General features: G+C 43.0%; 2 protein-coding genes across 3 annotated transcripts; one reads left to right on the top strand and one right to left on the bottom strand.

The window, feature by feature from the left end:
• The first annotated feature begins 152 nt into the window (after nucleotides 1–152).
• LOC118381238 (pre-mRNA-processing factor 39-like) lies at nucleotides 153–12,188 on the top strand. Its single transcript, XM_035768203.2, has 14 exons — nucleotides 153–302; nucleotides 5,615–5,865; nucleotides 6,026–6,151; nucleotides 6,316–6,434; nucleotides 6,649–6,816; nucleotides 7,477–7,639; nucleotides 7,845–7,949; nucleotides 9,250–9,531; nucleotides 9,617–9,743; nucleotides 9,868–10,139; nucleotides 10,600–10,784; nucleotides 11,013–11,087; nucleotides 11,263–11,440; nucleotides 11,793–12,188. The coding sequence occupies exons 1-14, from the start codon at nucleotides 215–217 to the stop codon at nucleotides 11,865–11,867; spliced, it is 2,214 nt and encodes a 737-aa protein (XP_035624096.1). The 5' UTR covers nucleotides 153–214; the 3' UTR covers nucleotides 11,868–12,188.
• A 524-nt stretch (nucleotides 12,189–12,712) lies between these two features.
• On the bottom strand, nucleotides 12,713–16,410 carry LOC118381255 (UBX domain-containing protein 1-like). 2 transcript variants are annotated; one of them, XM_035768212.2, is made up of 10 exons: nucleotides 16,275–16,410; nucleotides 15,599–15,661; nucleotides 15,463–15,516; nucleotides 15,180–15,319; nucleotides 14,936–15,020; nucleotides 14,503–14,694; nucleotides 14,081–14,132; nucleotides 13,849–13,968; nucleotides 13,520–13,703; nucleotides 12,713–13,293 (listed from the first exon to the last, which is right to left on the bottom strand). In XM_035768212.2, the coding sequence occupies exons 2-10, from the start codon at nucleotides 15,655–15,657 to the stop codon at nucleotides 13,253–13,255; spliced, it is 927 nt and encodes a 308-aa protein (XP_035624105.1). In that variant the 5' UTR covers nucleotides 15,658–15,661; nucleotides 16,275–16,410; the 3' UTR covers nucleotides 12,713–13,252. The 2 variants fall into 2 exon arrangements, with proteins under 2 accessions (XP_035624105.1, XP_035624111.1); XM_035768218.2 differs by having other exon boundaries at nucleotides 15,599–15,657; nucleotides 16,275–16,329.
• Between the last annotated feature and the right edge of the window lie 4,175 nt (nucleotides 16,411–20,585).

Raw genomic sequence — 20,585 nt, 5'->3', positions numbered from 1 at the left:
TAACCCAAAGCTTTCCTTTGCAATGTGTGTGTATACAGATTACGAATTTGGCCTACAATAATGCCAGCCATTTTAAAGGAAAGTCATTGATCAAGGATCCGCGTACCCATTTCCATATGAATACTGTCAGTGGAATACATATTTGGCCGAAAATACCGTGAATCAACGCTCAGCAAATGTTTTATTCGGTTATCTTGCAGACAGTACTTGTCGCATGGAAGTGACGTATTTTTTTGTCATGGCGGCAGAAGGCTCGGATTCAGAAGACCTGAACACCAACGGGCTAATGGAGGCTCCTTCAGGTTGTAAAAACATGAAATAATCTAAATATATTCACGAAGTTATTCAATGGTAACGCGGGGTTCATATGTATAGTCGTTTGTATCTTTACTGTCAGCTAACGGTCGCAACTACGCCTGTGAAAAGATGGCTGGCTAGCTAACGTTAACTAGCTGACATGGCTAATATGAGTTTACGTTGCGCCAACTGGAGAAACCGAAAGTTGCCTCCCCCTAGCAAGTACCAGAGTTAATGCACTAGCACAGGGTTGGGCAACTTTGATGGGGGGTGGGGGTCCACAATAAATCTGAACTCATTATGGGGGGCCTCAGTGGCTCGCGGGTCTGCATACACACATCCATACCTACACATGTAGTCAGAGCCGGTCCTAGCCTTTTGGGGGCCCTAAGCTACATTTTGTTACCCCCACCTTGTGAGCAAAATATTTAAACTTTTTCCATCAGACAGTGGATAGAGGGTGAGAAAAGGACGTTTTTAAATACATTTCCTGCAATTCTACCAGGGCTGGCCCCTGCTAAAAATAATATTGGTCCAGCGAAAGTCATCAATCTTTTAAGATCAATTGATTAGTCAATTTTGGAACATATTTTTCCATATGTTCTAAATAACAACTATATGTGTTGAGCTTGTCTGATGCTTTAAGCTTTTGATGAAATAAGACACCAATGCCTTGAGGGAACCAGAGATGTAGGTAACCTTAAGCTGACCCAACTCTTTCTTTCTATTCCTACTGGCTTTCGCCGATTCTGCCATTACTCTCCTGAAGTTTCCGGTAATAGGCTACACAAGGAGTCGGCAACCATTTCTCATGTGGAATGGCAATTTCTTACAATTTCTACCGATCTGCGTGCCAGTTATGGTTTTCATATGCGCATTTTCCTTGAACTGTTAAATTTAATTTATAATAACGTCTTCATATTTCTAAATCATTTCATTCTATCCAAATGAAAATAACCTAAAAAGTAGCTTCTATTGCCATTTCCAACTATGTAAAATTGCCTACATAAAGCCAACAAATAAAAACAGTACATCCTGCAGGTAGAAAATATCCTGATTTAAAAATACATATCCTAGTGGTTAGAGCGTTGGACTAGTAACCGAAAGGTTGCAAGTTCGAATCCCCGAGCTGACAAGGTACAAATCTGTCGTTCTGCCCCTGAACAGGCAGTTAACCCACTGTTCCTAGGCCGTCATTGAAAATAAGAATTTGTTCTTAACTGACTTGCCTAGTTAAATAAAGGTAAAAAAAAAAAAAATATTGGCCTGTCTGCAACAAACTTGAAACATTGCATCACCTTGGGTCTGGCCTGTAGCTTGCACTAGCGAACCTGTAACATTGTATAAAATATTCTGGGCCCTCAGTTTCCCACCAGTGAGCTCAAGACGGACACAGTTGTAGGCTCACCGTAGCTGACGACCAGCACCTCAACTGTTTTACTGCTTGAGCTCCTGTTCCTCTTCTAGAATATTAGCTCAAAAGTATTGTGGAGATCCTGCAACTACATATAAACAATACCAGCACCCAAAATGAGTACCTGAACCTATTTCAGTCCATGACAAGCACTGATAAGTAATCAGGTAGACCTATTTTATGACGTTTCCACTGGATCAGAGCATGACCTTTTTTTCCCCCTTACACGCTGAGTGGTTATCGAAAGGGAGAGGGCTGGAAAGATTTTTTCAAATACATTGAAGTAGTGTAATGCTCAATGGATGTAAAAACAGTCTTCGTTTGCTTGCTATTTGATGTGAAAACATTACTTTGAGAAGCTCCACAGCTCATTAGTGATTGTGCTTGAAGCCAATCAAAAATACTATACCCCATTTATATGCCTACATTTGTGCGCAGGCCAGGTAGCCTATAGGCCTACTTCTATGCATGCGTGTCCTTACTCAACATTGACATGAGCACTCCAAACAAAAGGCAGTGACTAAATTGTGTTGTTCACTTCACATGTGTAGCATAGGTTGTGCGCTCTACAGTGTCAACTCTGACAATGAACTGTAAGACTGGAATAATATTGAATGCATTAACAGAAATTACCATAACGAAAGTAAGAAACATTGTAGATTAGGAATTACAGAGAAATGTACTACTGGTGATATATGATGGGGAATTGACAGACACTAACAATCAAATGCAAACAATTCACACAATGAAGTTATGAAACAATGAATGTTCACAAATTGGTGGGAGAAAGCTCATTCTGGAGATAGAAGTGCATTGTGCATCTGGGCGCATGGTCAATCTGACGTCTGCATTGGCCATGCAGCATTTACGGTGATACGGCCTCAGCAAAAGACTGGGTATTCATACTTCTTGTGCTTCGCTGAGCAGTGCAGTTCTGTTATCAAGGGTGTGAGTTTGTGTTTATACAGGATGTACCGCCCCCACACACACACCATATATATGTAGCAGTCATTCAACCTACTCATTCAAGAGCTTTTCTTTATTTGGACTATTTTCTACATTGTAGAACATCAAAACTATACAATAACACTTATGGAATCATGTAGTAACCAAAAAATAGTTAAATCAAAATATATTTAATATTCTTTAAAGTAGCCACCCTTTGCCTTTGATGACAGCTTTGCACACTGTCCATTCTCAACTGGCTTCATGAGGTAGTCACTGGAATGCTTTTCCACAGTCTTGAAGGGGTTCCCACTTATGCTGAGCACTTGTTGGCTGCTTTACCTTCACTCTGTGGTCCAACTAATCCCAAACCATCTCAATTGGGTTTAGGTCGGGTGATTGTGGAGGCCAGGTCATCTGATGCAGCACTCCATCAATCTCCTTCTTGGTCAAATAGCCCTTACACAGCCTGGAGGTGTGTTGGGTCATTGTCCTGTTGAACACAAATGATAGTGCCACTATGCGCAAACCAGTTGGGATGACGTATCGCTGCAGAATGCTGTGGTAGCCATGCTGGTTAAGTGTGCCTTGAATTCTAAATAAATCACAGTGTCACCAGCAAAGCACCATCACACCTCTTCCTCCATGAGTCTCACAAAGACACAGCGGGTAGGAACCCCAAATCTAACATTTTTGTCGGTCTAATATCTCATCAGACAAAAGGACAGATTTCCCCCAGTCTTATGCCCATTGCTCGTGTTTCTTGGTCCAAGCAAGTCTCTTCTTATTGGTGTCCTTTAGTAGAAGTTTCTTTGCAGCAACTCAACCACGAAGGCCTGATTGACGTAGTCTCCTCTGAGCAGCTGCTGTTGAGATGTGTCTGTTACTTGAACTCTGTGAAGCATTTTTTTGGGCTGTTATCTGAGGTGCAGTTAATTGTCGATTTCTGAGGGTGGTAACTCTAATGAACTTATCCTCTGCAGCAGAGGTAACTCTGGGTCTTCCTTTCCTGTGGCGGTCCTCATGAGAGACAGTTTCATCATAGCGCTTGATGGTTTTTGAGACTGCACTTGAAGAAACTTTCAAAGTTCTTGAAATTTTCCGCATTGACTGACCTTCATGTTATAAAGTAATGATGGACTGTTGTTTCTCTTTCCGTATTCAAGCTGTTCTTGCCATAACATGGACTTGGTCTTTTACCAAATAGGGCTCTCTTCTGTATACCACCTCTACCTTGTCACAACACAACTAATTAGCTCAAATGCATTAAGAAGGAAAGAAATTCCACAAGTTAACTTTTAACAAGGCACACCTGTTAATTGAAATGCATTCCAGGTGACTACCCCATAAAGCTGGTTGAGAGGATGCCAAAGAGTGTACAAAGCTGTCAGCAACGCAAAGGGTGGCTACTTTGAAGAATCTAAAATATATTTTGATTTGTTTAACACTTTTTTGTTTACTACATGATTCCATATGTGTTATTTCATAGTTTTGATGTCTTCATTATTATTCTACAATGTAGGAAATGTATACTGTATATTTGCTACTGCTCGACTAAAAATATTTTGGTCGACCAACAGCCTATCGACCAGTCGACTATTTGGGGTCAGCTCTAAATTCTATACATTTTGCCATGGGGGCATATGGACAGTGTTGCAGTTTTAAAGCAACTTTGCTGCAAATCTACACATTTTGCCATGGGGTGGTGAGAAAATGTTTGCAGTTTTTAATATGATATCTGAGTGCAAGTGACTAGCCAAATTTAATTGGGGCCCTGGGTCGATAATTCGACCATGATTACTACTTGCCTAAACATCAGCCCGTTACCATGGTTATCCCATGAATATCAGTCTGAAATAAGTCGCTGTAAAAAAAGACGCAATAGTCTCTACAAGACAGAATGTTGAATAAAATGATATTTCCACTTACTTTACCGGTTGTACATGCTGTTGATCCTTTTGGCGGTAGGAGGTGGAGAGGCTGTCCACAGGAAAACATTGCGGTGCCAGTAGGTTATTACTTGTATTTTCAATCTGTTGACGCATTGCACGTGATGCACAATATGTAAACAAAAGCACGTTTCCTCGCAATAAGCTTGAAGTGTTTGCTGTTCGGTTAGTCTTGGCCATATTATGCAAGTGTTGGTCACATGTGAATTGCATCAGTATTGAAAATATGAACCAGAAATACAAATGATATACAGACCACCCAAGGTGGGGTTGATAATACTACTCTGTGGATATTTTGTCTAACATTCCTACCTGCAAAAGGACCAACCACACAGACAACCGGAAGTATCATTGTATTCAGCATTCTGACTTGTAGAGGTCATGAGAGAGAACTTTTCTGATTCAAATGCAAATTTTTGCCCGACATAGAATTCTATGCAATTCAACGTTGAGTCTTCAGGCACGTTTACTACAAATTTAGATAGCTTGCCACTAGACTCATTTACCAATCTAAAACATGTTAGCTGAAATGAGCTAATTGAGTGACTGACATAACAAGAAAAACTGCTGATGCACAACCACATTTTGAAATGGTATTCTACGATTTTAACTCTCAACAGTAGGTTGAGACCCCGACTGAGTTCCAGTCAGGTCGCCAGTTACCCATCCCTGCACTAGCTAGTACTTGCCAGGCCGGGTCTTTTATTATGGTTAGCTGATCTAACCAGTGTAGATGCAGACATTAGTCGCATCATGCCCCCTGCTGCTCCGTCCCCGGCCATTGTTATGAGTGTAGTGATTTGTGTGTAGTACCTAGAAATACTCATGAATGATTGGCTAAAAACACCATCAGTGATTGGAATTCCCCTTATAATGGCAGTAATCTACATTTAATCTGTAAATTACATTTGATTAGGACTATGCGTCATTGAGCAGGCCAGCCATTTCTTTGTGTTATAGATAAAACAAATTCTTCCATGTGTAACTTTCTGAATTTCTCATTTAATAGCTCTGGATGCCATGGAGGCTGTCCAACTTTCAACAGAGAAGGAAGAGGCATCAGAGGAGAATGGTGGAGGAGGAGCCTCTGAGGCTCCAGAAGCAGCAGCTGCGACATCATACAACATGCCTCTGGCAGAGAATGAGGAGGAAGAAGACGGAGAGTTCCCTACGGACTTTGACCGACTCTGGAAGCTGGCCCATGACAATCCACAGGACTTCTCTAGCTGGACTGACCTTCTGCAGTACTGTGAGCAAGAGGTGAAAAGAGCTGAGGAGACAGACAAGACTCCTATTGCCATTTTGTCATACGCCTAAAGCTCTTCTGCATTAATAATGCATAGCTAACTATACCACTGTTGTTCAGATGTGCACTGTTGAAGTGGAATTTGCAGCTAACCAGATTTCTAATTGTCCCCAGAGTCACATGACAGCGTCACGTCGGGCGCTGGTAGCCTTTCTGGCACGGTACCCACTGTGCTACGGATACTGGAAGAAGTTTGCTGACCTGGAGCGACGTGCTGGCTACACCAACAAAGCTCAGGAGGTATGAGGATGAGGTGGAGTGTGTTTGGCACATGGATGTGTGTCTTGTTATGTGGTCTGCTGACTGACATTTTTTATTGACAAAAAGGCACATTCTTCTCTCTCACAGTATGTAATGGCTTTAGTTCCATAACATTCATGTGTAATGTTGTTTTGTTGTTCGAGGTGTGTGTTCAGGGTCTGAAGGCCATTCCCCTGAGTGTAGATCTGTGGATACACTACATTAACCTGCTACTGGGCACGCTCAACATGAACCTGCCAGAGTCCTCTCAGCGCATTCGCAGGTACACACTCCTATACTCTTAAACACACACCACACTTATATACATTCAACACTAGCCAGCCTTTACTTTCAATATTAGCCTGAACACTCCAAATGTTTTAATTCAGTATTTATTCTCATTCACAGAATGAATGTTCAAATAAATACGGAGCCCTAACTCTTTTTTTAATAGATGTCAGATAGCCTGATACCTGTCTCTTGTCACTTCTCCCCAGTGCATTTGAGGAGGCGGTGACGGCAGCAGGACTGGACTTCCACTCTGACCGTCTGTGGGAGCTGTACATCGAGTGGGAGAAGGAGCAGGGAGACATGAAGGCTGCCACTGGAGTCTACGACAGAGTCCTCAGAGTCCCCACTCAGCTGTACAGCAGCCACTATGAGAAGTGAGACTATACACATTCACAAACAGTACACTCTCTCTACTAAGAAAAACAGTAGAGCTTCAAATCAGTCAAAACTCTAAACTATAGGGCCTCCCGAGTGGCGCAGCGGTCAAAGGCGCTAGAGGTGTCACTACGGACCCGGGTTCGTTTCCGGACTGTATCACAACCGGCCGTAACCGGGATTATCATAGGGCGGTGCACAATTGGCCCAGCGTCGGGAGGGTTTGGCCGAGGGGGCTTTACTTGGCTCATCTCGCTCTAGAAACTCCTTGTGGCGGGCCGGGCGCCTGCAGGCTGACCTCGGTCGTCAGGTGAACAGTGTTTCCTCCGACACATTGATGCGGCTGGCTTCCGGGTTAAGCGGGCGGGTGTTAAGAAGCATGGTTTGGTGGGTCATGTTTCGGGAAGGACGCATGACTCAGCCTTCGCCTCCTGAGCCCATTGGGGAGTTGCAGCGATGAGAGAATATCGAAAAGGGGGATAAAAAATATATATGAAGTATAAAATCGTAACCTTTTATTAAATGATGACTTAAATGTAATGTAAATGTAAATGATAGATTTTAATAATTATCAAACTCACTTCCCATTATGGACCTCATATTTGCTGACCTGTTGAATCTGATCCACTTTCTCCGTCCCTCCTATCTCTCTCTTACAGATTCAAGACTCATCTTAATGCCCATGCGCCCAAGGACGTCCTCTCAGCAGTGGAGTATGAGGGGTTGCTTGAGGAATCTAAACAGAGCCACAAGACTGAGAAGTCTGAGTTGGCTGAGGGGGAAGAGGAGTTACCACCTGGGGAAGAGAAGGAACCTACAGAGGTGGATTACAAATGACAAATCCCTAGTATTGTTGGATTAAGATTTAACATGACATTTAACACGAGTGTCAGATGCTGCCAAAATAGCATAAAGTGGAGACATTTCAAGCTATGGAGTAAGGTTATGGTATAGGATCTTAACTTTGATTTTACACTAATTTAAAAGTCTGCCATCATAACTGTCATGTTATGTTTCACCCAATCAGGAAGAACTGATTCCGAAGATGCGAGAGCTCCTATTGGCTCGAAGAGAGAAGGTGTACCAAGACCTGGAGGGAGAGGTCAGGAAGAGGTGGAACTTTGAGGAAGCTGTGAGTTACCCCAGACAGACACACACACATCCCTTCTATGTGCAACTCAGAAGCAATGATTGAAGCATGATACGCTATATATACAAAAGTATGTGGACACCCATTCAAATGAGTGGATTCGGCTATTTCAGCCACACCTGTTGCTGACGGGTGTATAAAATCGAGCACACAGCCATGTAATCTTCATAGACTAACATTGGCAGTAGAATGGCCTTTCCTGAAGAGCTCAGTAACTTTGAACATGGTACCGTCATAGGATGCCACCTTTCCAACAAGTCAGTTTGTAAAATGTCTGCCCTGCTAGAGCTGCCCCGGTCAACTGTAAGTGCTGTTATTGTGAATTGGAAACGTCTCGGATCAACAACGGCTCAGCCGCAAAGTGGTAGACCACACAAGCTCACAGAACGGGACCACCGAGTGCTGAAGCGCGTTGCGCGTGACAATGGTCTGTCCTTGGTTGCAACACTCACTACCGAGATCCAAACTGCCTCTGCACAAGAAATGTTTGTCGGGAGCTTCGTCAAATGGGCTTCCATGGCTGAGCAGCTGCACACAAGCCTAAGATCACCATGCGCATTGGCTAAAGTGGTGTAAAGCTTGCCGCTATTGGACTCAGGAGAAGTGGAAATGTGTTCTCTGGAGTGATGAATCACGCTTCAACATCTGGCAGTCCGACGGAAGAATCTGGGTTTGGCGGATTCCAGTAGAACGCTACCTGCCACAATGCATTGTGCCAACTGTAAAGTTTGGTGGAGGAGGAATAATGGTCTGGGGCTGTTTTTTAGGGTTCGGGCTGGGCCCCTTAGTTCCATTGAAGGGAAATCTTAATGCTACAGCATACAATGACATTTTAGATGATGCTGTGCTTCCAACTTTGTGGAAACATCAGCATGACAATGCCCCTTGCTCAAAGCGAGGTCCATACAGAAAAGGTTTGCCGAGATTAGTGTGGAAGAACTTGACTGGCTTGCACAGAGCCCTGTCCTCAACCCCATTGAATACCTTTGGGATTAATTGGAATGCGAGTCCGGCCTAATCACCCGACCTCACTAATAATCTTGTGGCTGAATGGAAGCAAGTCCCCGCAGCAATGTTCCAACATCTAGTGGAAAGCCTTCACAGAAGAGTGGAGACTGTTATTGCTGCAAAGGGGGGACCAACTCCATATTAGTAAACATGATTTTGGAATGAGATGTTCGACGAGCAGGTGTCCACACTCTTTTGGTCAAGTAGTGTACTTTCATTTGTTGGAAACATTTACTTATCTTCTCTTCTGTTCCCATTCCTCCCTTCTTTCCAGATCAAGCGTCCATATTTCCACGTGAAGCCTCTGGACCGGACCCAGCTGAGGGCCTGGCACTCCTACCTGGACTGGGAGCTCACCGAGCTGGGGGGGGGCGGTGAAAAGGAGGTGAAAACCGAGACCAAACCAGAGGCCATGGAGGGCCAGGAAGAGGAGCAAAAGGAGGAAAAGGAGGGGTCAAAGAGCAGTGAGATTGTTGCCGGAGGAGACCGGAGGGTACGGATCCTGTTTGAGCGCTGTCTGATTGCCTGCGCTCTCTACGAGGAGTTCTGGACCAAGGTAAGGAGGGGCTGCAGGGGTGTGTGTGTCAGTAACATGTTTGTATGTCAGTGTGACTAATGTATACTGTATGCATGTTTTTCAGTATGTTCAGTACCTGGAACCTCAGAGTCTGGACGAGGCGCGGGATGTGTTTCGGCGAGCCTGTGAGATCCACCTGGCCCACAAACACACCATGCACCTGCAGTGGGCCACCTTCGAGGAGAGGCATGGTGAGAGAGGAAGAGACACGTCACATTGTTCACCTTTTCACTTTCACCTCAAATGTGATACACAGGACACCATTACCCAGTGTTGTAGCCCACTCACGCCCTCCTCCCCTCCATCTCCTCCCAGGTGACTTAACAGAGGCACGGCGAGTGTTGGAGGCTCTGGAAACCTCAGTGCCGGGATTGGCCATGGTCCGGCTGCGCAGGGCGGGGCTAGAGAGACGGGCGGGCCGGCTAGATGAATCAGAAGCTCTCCTCAGGGACGCAGTGGCCCAGGCCAAAGAGACACCTCACCTCCATGCGTTCTACTCCATCAAACTGGCCCGGTTGCTGCTGAAGCTCTGCAAGAACCCCAGCAAGGCCCGGGGAGTCCTACAGGAGGCGCTGGAGATTAGCCCGGTGAGAGGAGGGGAGATAGATCTAAGAGAGGCGAAAATGAAAAGATTTCGGGAAAGGGGGATACCTAGTCAGTTGTCCAACTGAATGTATTCAACTGAAATGTGTCTTCCGCATTTAACCCAACCCCTCTGAATCAGAGAGGTGCTGGGGGCTGCCATAATCAACATCCACGTCTTTGGCGCCCGGGGAACAGTGGGTTAACAGCCTTGCTCAGGGGTAGAACGACAGATTTTTAACATGTCAGCTCTGGGATTCAATCCAGCAACCTTCCGGTTACTGGCCCAACGCTCTAAGCATCGACTGAAAAGGGAAGGATCACATTTAAGATGCAATTGGGATTGAATATCAGGGATGGAACATGGAAAATAGTCCAGATCTAAACCTCATAGAAAATGTAACCTGTCAGAGCATCATTTATCATTTTTTTTGTTCTCTCTTGAATGTCCCCTCTGTTTTCCAGGATGACGGTAAGCTGCACCTGAACCTGCTGGAGCTGGAGGTGTCCGGTGACCCCAGAGGGTCGGCCGAGGGGGTGCAGCTGTGTGTGACGCGGGCGCTGGCCGCACCCCTCTCCCCACAGACCAAGATCCTCTTCTCCCAGAGGGGCCTGCAGTACGCTGAGGACTATGGGACCTCTGTGCAAAGGTCAGGGGTCATAGGATTGTTTGTTGTTTTTAGATACAATCAGGAACCTGGAGAAAATAAAACAAGCATTTTATTCTGCCCATATTTGATTTAATGGTATGAAATCAACCAACCAGCAGAAATGACTGTACTGTTGCTGTCCTATGGTCTGCAGTGTGCCAACAGTCTGAGGAGCATCACTTTACCATGTTTTAAATGACTGTGCTGTTGCTGTTCTCTGGCCTGCAGTGTGCTAACAGTCTATGAGGAGCATCAGAAGCTACTGAAAGAGCTCGGCAACAAGAAGAGAGTGGCTGAGAACGGGTGAGATTATAACGTATCTATCAATATCATGCAAGGGTTTATACCTGTAAAGTTGTGTGATGTTGTGACACTTTTTTTTGTTGTTGATCTGAAGCTGTTCAGATCAACAGAAGCAAATGGGTAAACTGTTCATGGATTGGTTATTGACGCAGTTGTTATATTGATTGATCTGCAGAGACAGTGAGGACCCAGAGAAGATGAGTAAAGGAGAAGATGGCTCTGCTGTGCCCGCTCCACCACAGGCCCCTCCCACAATGCCCCATGTCCCCATGACGACACCACCCCCACCCATGATGAGTGGGGACATGAGTGCGGTTCATGCAGGCTATGGAGGATATGGAAGCTGGCATCAGGTATGCAGGGATTGTTACGCTGTACAAACTGATACGAGCCAAATATCGTCTTAAACGATCAGTGCTTCTTTTGAAATTGAGCCAGATAGAGGAGAGACACTGAAGCTCTCAAATTCAAATCTGAACATCAAAGCCAGTTCCACTGCTTTTTTTATTTTATTCTTCCCCTCTAATCAGGGACTGATTTAGACCTGGGACACCAGGTGGGTGCAATTATCAGGTAGAACAGAAAACCAGAAGTAGTCCGAACCTCGTAGGGTAAGATCTGAATACCCCTGCACTAAAATGTTGTTTAGAGAGCGGGTGTTCCTTCACTTGCCCTTTTTTTTAAAGTGTTCTTCTCCTCTTTCAGCAACCACAGTATGGGGGATACGGAGGCTACCAGCAAGCCTGGAACTACAATCAGGGTTACTACCCTCCTAGCTAAGGGTGAAGAGAACTCCTGTGACACACCAACTGACAGCAGGGGTTATCAGAGATGATTCAGCATTGACGACCCAGTGTTCACGTGTTTAAACTCCATGGATGCACCCCAAATGGCACATTATGCCCTATATAGTGCACTACCTTTGACAAGGGCCCATAGAGCTCTGGTCAAAATTAGTGAACTTTGTAGGGAATAGGGTGCAAACTCATATCTTTTATCAGGAACAGGGGTGGGACCTGTGACGTCTACTACTCGTTTGGTCTTTGAAAATGTGCTCTTGTACATTGTTTTAATGATAAACTATTTTTGTATTCTCTTCTACATGCAGCCCCTTTCATTTTAAGCAAAACCGTCTCTCCATACCTCCTGTATTATTGTCATTCCAGAAGTATAGGCTAGTATTTTTTTCTAATGTACATAATGGTGTTTTATAGTTGTGAAGTTAAAGCTCTTTTCATTAACGAGCGGGTTAAGATCAATCTATTGTGTCCTTCATTCAAGTTTCTGTCCATTCGAGTCCTCCAGTGTCGTCATCCTCTAGACAGAAGATAGGGAAGCCATGTTGTATGCAGGTGTACCAGTGCCTCTGGACTCAGAGGTTAAGTAAAGAATAATAACTGAATAGGTACGCTGTGCTGTACCTAGTGGACATGTCTAAAACCAACAGCATCAGTCATGTTTGGTCAAACTTCAGAGTAGAAAACTGTTAAATGTTTGGCTAAATCCACCACACAACTTTAGCCTTTTTTAATCACTCAGTTTTTTAAATACCATTCCATTTCTGTTGTGTTTTAGTGCATCCAATCCATTGTACTCAAAAAAGGCATGCACAAATACACTGCAAATGTATGACAATGTAACTTTTAATCTTCACTTTTACATTGTTCAATAAAACATTTGAGTGAAGCACAATGCATTTTTGGGACTCTTGATATGACACACATGATTTCTTAAGAGTGTATCTTAACTGTCATGCACATATAAGGAACTCTCACCAGTCAGCGAGATACAAAGCTGACTTAGGTCATCAAGTTTTGCAGCTTTCTCGTAAAAGTACATTATGTGAAGTTTTAAAGTATGTTCAGTCCACCATGTAACTCCAAGTGATTATGCAATAACACCACTGTCAAATTGTTTAACTTATAAAAACTATAACTTCAATACAGTGGAAAGTCGCAGTGTCTCAACAGCAGCCATGTCTGTCTTACACTTTAGGCCCCTTGAGAATCAATGGTCATCCATCTTGTGTTGCTATTTAAAATTAAAGCTCAATGTTTGTTGAAGGAGAATCAATCCATAGTTGATATCCTGGTCATTGTCCTGTTGTGATAAATGATGTGTGGAATTGAGGTTGGCTCATAAAGCATGTTTTTACTTCAGGGTCCTTATTTCTTGGCAACGACCAGCACAGCTGAAGGCACCAAACCTGAACAATGACACAAAACAGTTAAGACAGTACGACACACCTAAATATCAGATTAGATTCCTCTAAAACTGATCTGACAACACAGGATAGATGAAAGTAGTACGTCTTTGGCTGGTTTTGACGTCTCGTCCTTTCAGATTAGTGCAGATGAAGGAGAGGAAGCCCCTTTGGACTATTGCGATTCTCCCCGTTCAAGCCCAGTAAGACGGGCATCCTGTCTGCTCACCCAGCTCCTGCAGGGGTTTCTCCATGTCCAGTTCTGTGTAGACGCGGCGGGGGTACGGGGACAGCAGCGTGAAGTCCTGGCCTTCGGGGGCGTTGCCGTTCATCTGGACGTAGACGCGCACAGCAGCTAGCGGCTCCTGTGCCTTGAACACGGAGGTCAGTGCCGAGCCGTCCAGCATACGCACCTGAGGACAGGAGGATAAATAAATAAACGACATTGACTGTTGAGACAAACTCATCAAAAATATCAGTTGTGTCAAAATGCGTTGTACATCAATTGTGAGTATGAACAGAATGTGAACTAGGCTGTAGACATCCATGGCCCCTTACCTGGATTCTGCACTCGTTATAGTCCTTCTTGGCGGGAGGCGGGCCCTGACTGGGCGGGGAGGAGGGAGGGCCCTCTGCTGAAGGGGAGGTTAGAGCTGTACTGGAAGAACCACCTCCAAACTGGAGAGGAGTAGAAGGGGTTAGTGAGTTCAACTCTTTCTATGAAAGACACGGAGACATTATTTAGCAACAGTTCAGCATACGAGTCAGATGCTGTAGGTGTAGTCAGTACCTTAAGTGCTCTCTCCTCTCTGTCGCGTGCTATCTTGTCTCGCACCCGCTGCCTGAGAAAGAGGGTATTCATTGGACAAAGAGAAGAGTTGTAGAATGGGAATAGACTTTAATTGCACTAAGACATTTACAAAAACTAACTATTGGCTGTGTATGTAAACCTTACTAGCTATTATTGTTTCCTCAATTCCTCTCAAAGCTCATTGAAGGAGGTTGTTCAAGGATCCTCTCCTCCAATGTTCTTTGAGACAACAGCCATTGGCCAATTTTGAGAGCATCAAATCCATCCGTGGTGCATTGTGGGTAAATTGTGACTGCCTAGCTGATCTACAAATAATAATACTTATATGTAAGGTATTTTGTAAATCAGTTAATCGGCAGTCGCCTGCAATGTCAAACAAGCCTATTGACTTCATGGCTTACTTGGCCATTTTGTCATCGTTCTTCTCTCTCTGGCGCAGGTCGACCATTTTTTTCATCTCATCTTCCTGCAGTTTCTGTTTGACCTGCAGCAGCTCCTGGCCCTGCCTCCTCCTTTGCTTCTCTCTGTCTACTTCCTCTGCTCGTTCCCTCTCTCTCCGCTCCTCCTGCTTCACCCGCATCAGCTCCTCTAGCCTGGTACACACAGAAACACACACATGGAAGTAGACAAAGAAATAGACACACACACAAAGAAACAGACACAAACACAGGCACAGGCTTCATTGTATGCTGTCTCATTGCATTTTCTACTGAAAGCTTTTGCTGACACTTGATAATCTCTTTGAGTAACATTATTGACCAAACCTGACATTTCCCCACTGACAGAATAAAACAAGTGTGTAAACAGAACCTCAGGAGAGGTGAATTATCTGACCTCTTTATCTGCTCACGTTTCTCCTCCTCTGTCATTGGTCGTTTGGTATCCCCGTCATGGATCATCTGGTCACTACCGTCTGTAGCTAAAAGGTAGAGTTGACAAAGAAGAGGTAGGGGACAAGAAAACAATGTAAACCAACAACCATGTTAACCAGTAATGGGAAGTGCAAGCCATAGTTATGAGGTTATAACAATATGAGTAATAACAATACAATATGCTGCCCTGACCATTGACCACTTACCAGGGTCTGTTCCTTCTGCTGCGGTTTGGGCTGCTGGGCTGGGCTGTTGTGGGTCACTTCCTCCAGTTCCACCAAGCACGTTCCCCACAGGAGGTACATAGGGCTCGTCAATGTCTGGATCACCCTCATGTTCCATTAGCCTGTGGAAGGAAGCCATAATGGAAGAAAGAAATGACAAATCAGTTATTTCATGTGAATTACTCAACTGACCATCTGTAAAATTCAGCTGTGGATTTAGAAGCCTCTGAGGCCAGCTCACCAAAGCCTCTGCCAGCTGACTTACCAGTCCATGGCCCGCTCTATGCCCTGGTTTCCTGTGTGTGCCACAGCCTTTTCCCTGAAAGCAGTAGACAGACAGGACCAGAGTTGATATTTTGTGTGTCTGAAAAATAGCCACATTAATTCAGTTAGCTACTTACGCTCTGTTTCTGTCAAAGCCCATTTCCAGCAGGCTGTCCAACGTCGTTTGTTCTGCCATCTTGCTGAGAGAACATGGAAGTTAAGAAGACAAGTTTCACTTTGGAGTCAGATACTGTAGGCAAGGAGGTGAGCATGTAAAGTAGCCCTAAACAGGTATTAACTGTAAATGATTTAGAATCAGGTTGAACCAATTACATGTTACCCGAATAACTCGTGAGCTAGTTACATGGGTTGTTATTACATAGTTCCATAATGTGCTAGCTGTGTAGTTATTTGACTGGATTGAACTGGCTATGAAGATAACAAAGCAGCATCCCTTAGGTAACGTCCCGCAGGAAACATTTTAGTATCTACACAGACCACCACATGAATATCATTCATAAACCAAAGAAGAATTGCCCAGTAACTTTGCCGTATTATCTATGTTTACATATGGACTAGCTATTGTTAGCCAGCTAACTAACGTTAGCTTGATGGACGAATGAGATGGCTCATTTCAGTTAGCCTCTCCTGCTAGCTGTAACAAGAAAAACTGTTTGCAAAGTAAATTGATGATGCTCTGTACAATAGAGGGTGACTATTGCATTATACTTGCGAAAATGATAGAGATCAACAATTTCATAAACGTTATTTTACTAAATAGCATTATTTGTTTGAGAAACATTAGCAACTCACATTCGGAATCAGTCAACAAACACCGCTTCCAATCTTGTCACATGCGAGCATGTATGGAGGCCCAATAGGATACAAAATGACCGCATTTTCCAAACATTCTCATTCACAGAAAATTGCTGCCATCTAGTGGACCTTACACTAGCAGTATCCGTATAACAGTTTGCATTATAGTTGTCCCCAGTCATGTGTATAAACCCTGGATGACTGACAGGGGGTGCTGTAATGATGCCACCGCGCAGCCATCTTGAACGCTACATAAATGCATGTATTTATTCGTTTTTGACATGTTTATTATATTACAGAAAACCTTAATGCATACTTTTAAATTAAATGATGTGAGCCAAACATATAAATAAAACATATATTAAAACATTTTCCTTTAAGTATTTTATTTTAGTACTAATGTTACTTTCCCCACTACAACAAAACATACATTGAATTGAAGTACTGTAGAATTCCATTCATTCCTATGGAGGACTGATCCTACTGGAGTTCCAATGTGACCAACCGGTGGCTTCAAAGACTCTCAATGGCCAATACATTGCAACAGCAGTCCAGGGTTTGTATACATTATTGCTCGTCCCCGAAGATAAAATCTGTGAGGGGACTGTGGGTCTGTCTCCGTCCGTTAGGATGTTCTTTCCTACATTATTCACACTTGATATATCAGACAGCACTGGCCCGATTTGGACTCAACTTAGGTAAATGATGCATTTACAAAATTGTTACTGATTGGGCAGATGGTGGCGCAATAAAAAGATACACCCCTCAGCCCGTTTGACTTAAAGTCCTGAAATTCGTATATACTGTAGGTCCCTCAGGTATATAAAGAACGGTCCTTCCCCCCACATGAAACAAATTTGCCTCTGGGACACATCTTTCATTATGAATTTTCTGGCATTTAGAATTTTGTGAAAAAACTATTAAAACGCTAACACAGACAGAAGTGGAAACCTATAAATATCTTTGATGCTACTCTTCTGGCACCTAGTGACCGATCTGCACCAAACTTGATATGTGATATCTATGGTCAAAGGTCTCTCAAAGCAATATTTTTCAGACTAGAACCTAAAACAACATGGCTGGTATTGGCCAATAAACGTTCATGCCGGCGTGGTCTGGCACAAAAATGCATATGAAGCACATAAATGCATATGAATCACATAAATGCATATGAATCACATAAATGCATATGAAGCACATAAATGCATATGAATCACATAAATGCACATGAATCACATAAATGCATATGAAGCACATAAATGCATATGAATCACATAAATGCATATGAATCACATAAATGCATATGAAGCACATAAATGCATATGAATCACATAAATGCATATGAATCACATAAATGCATATGAAGCACATAAATGCATATGAATCACATAAATGCATATGAAGCACATAAATGCATATGAAGCACATAAATGCATATGAATCACATAAATGCATATGAAGCACATAAATGCATATGAATCACATAAATGCATATGAATCACATAAATGCATATGAAGCACATAAATGCATATGAATCACATAAATGCATATGAAGCACATAAATGCATATGAATCACATAAATGCATATGAATCACAAAAATGCATATGAAGCACATAAATGCATATGAATCACATAAATGCATATGAATCACATAAATGCATATGAATCACATAAATGCATATGAATCACATAAATGCATATTCATATTATAACAACATTTGGCACACATGTTGCAAACACTGTCAACACTCAACACATGCAAAAACATTCATATCGACCTATAACGGGCAGATTATAACGTGGCGCTATAACGGGCACATGTTTATATCTCTTGATCTGTTGACTCAAAGTGATGAAATTTGGCACACATGCTCAGGGAGATGAGTCTAGCTAACCCACTCAATATCTCAGACACCACTGGGACGATTTTGACGAAACTTGGGTGAATGACGGTTCTTGCCATAGAGATCCATCGGTCATTTACAAAAAGACATTGATTGGCTCAAGGGGGGCGCTGCATCCTTTGTGGTGGACAACATGTTTACTGTTGCCTTGTTTTATTATGGGTAAGCTCCACTTCTGTTTGCAGTTTGTTTTGTATCTATAGGTCTATCTGATTCCCAAGCATGTGTTTACTTTTACAATTTGGGTTTAGTGTGTGTCTGAGTGTGTATATTTTTGTTTAACTATTCTTGTCGGTCCCCATGAGGAAAAATGCTATTTTAGGCTTAGGGGTTAGGTATAGCGTTAGGGTTACAATAAGGGTTAGGATTATAATTATGGTAAGGTTCAGGGTTAAGTTTAGGGTTAGGAGTTAGGGTTAGGGTTAGGTATACTTTCAGGGTTAGGGGTTTGGGGTTAAGGTTAGACTTAGGGTTAAGGTTAGGGTTATGGTTAAGTTAAGGGTTAAGGTTAGGGCTAGGGTTCAATTTAGGGTTGGGGTGAGGAAAAATAGGGATTTGGATGGGAACAAATTCTTTGGTCCCCACAAGGATAGCAGTACAAAACTGTGTGTTTGTGTGTGTGTGCTGGTATGTGTGTACGTGTGTATTGTGTGTACGTCAGCGGAGTCTGCTGAGGGGAAGATGGCTCATAATAATGGCTGGAACGGTGCAAATTAAATGGCATCAAATACATGGAAACCATGGAAACCATGTATTTGATGTGTTTTGATACCATTCCACTTCAGCCATTATCACAATCCCGTCCTCCCAAATGAAGGTGCCACCAACCTGCTGTGGTGTACGTGTGTGTCGGCTTTGTGTGCTTGCAAATGTCTTACTGCATGGCTATAGATGTTCAAACAGGATGCAAAGTTTATGGGCAGGGTTTGTTACATATTTACTGTATGTATAATGATTAATTTCTCTCTCCCTCTCACGGTCTTAAGCAGCCCTCGCTCACTTCCTTAACTAGTACTTTACTGAACTTCAGTTCCTGAGGGTGAGTAAGTTCAGTTTGTTTTTAAATTGTTATGTTTAAATCTCAACCTGTCTAGATTATGAGATCCCATTGGATGAGATGAAGAAATTTAATCAATTGTAATAGATCATTCCATCCATAGTCAGTTTTATTTAGGACGCTGGTAGCCTTTCATCTTGCGGTTTCCTCTTCTTGTAACTGGCAGGCACAAAGAAAGTCAGCTGATAAGTGATTCAATGATTATCTTTAGTGATGTGTGAATTCCCTGATCAGAGAAAGAAACTCAAATGAATTTAAAAACATAGAAAGAGAGCAACATGTAAGACTGAAAGGTGAACAAAGTTGAAGGAGGAAATAAGGGGCCAAAGTCACTCTCTCCTGAATTGTTTTATTGTTTTGTTTTGCAAAGCTGGAAGGGTGGAAGGTAAAGATCAGTGAGTCAAAGTCTATAGAGATTCTGGGAAGGACAGCGAGAAAGAGAAGGCCTAGGATTCTGGAACTAAAGGGTTAACAAATAATAACTGTTTTGTAAGTTCAATAATGTTTGAAATCCTCTGAATTCAACAAATGTAATTGAATACATGAATCCATATAAAAGTATTTCATTGATTGAAGTTGAATAACTGACCCCCCTTTACAGAAGAACCAGACATCCTCCTGTATGTGCTGAACGGGACCAACCCTTTGAGAACATTGCGCTGGTGGGCACAATCACCATTATTTTATTGCTACAGTTGAGTGAAACACAATCTGTATTGTAAATTAGCAATAAGGTAGATCAAAGGTAATAATAAAATAAAGTAGGTGTCAGTCTTAATGGTGTCTTCGCTCCATTATCACATGCTTTTTATGCAGTGTCATCACATGTTCAGATTTATGGCACAGTGTTGTAATTCTCTTTGATCAACAGGGGGCAGTCTAATCTCACGCTATATGACAAGACCATTTGAGACTTGTGATAAGAGTACGTAAATGGTTTTACTATCGAATCATGTGTCTTTACGGCTGTGTGATAAAGTGCGCTACAACTCCAGTGTCTGGTGTCCGCTGGCTGTAACAGCATCTCCATATGGAATAGCTCAGGGTTCCAGTGGAGCTGCTGTTATGGGCGGAGAGACACCCCTGGTCATCACCCTGGGTGCACTGTGAAGACCTAAATCTACTGTATGTGACGTTGTATATGCGCTTGTATGTACCTACTCAATAGTAGGCCTTTTACTACGAATGTATTTCTATTGTGTTTCTTTTCAGTGTTTCTTTTCACAATAAAGATACTGGCATTTACTGTAATTGTCTCTCTTGTTTAGTGTGTCTGGTCTTTACCAGAGCCTACCACATATTTGGGCCAGCAATGAAGACACACACGCATTTTTATTTGGCTAT

Source organism: Oncorhynchus keta, chromosome 4, assembly GCF_023373465.1.
Source record: "Oncorhynchus keta strain PuntledgeMale-10-30-2019 chromosome 4, Oket_V2, whole genome shotgun sequence".
Lineage (NCBI taxonomy): Eukaryota > Metazoa > Chordata > Actinopteri > Salmoniformes > Salmonidae > Oncorhynchus > Oncorhynchus keta.
The sequence above is the reverse complement of the archived record's forward strand: the minus strand, read 5'-3'. Positions and strand labels throughout refer to the sequence as shown.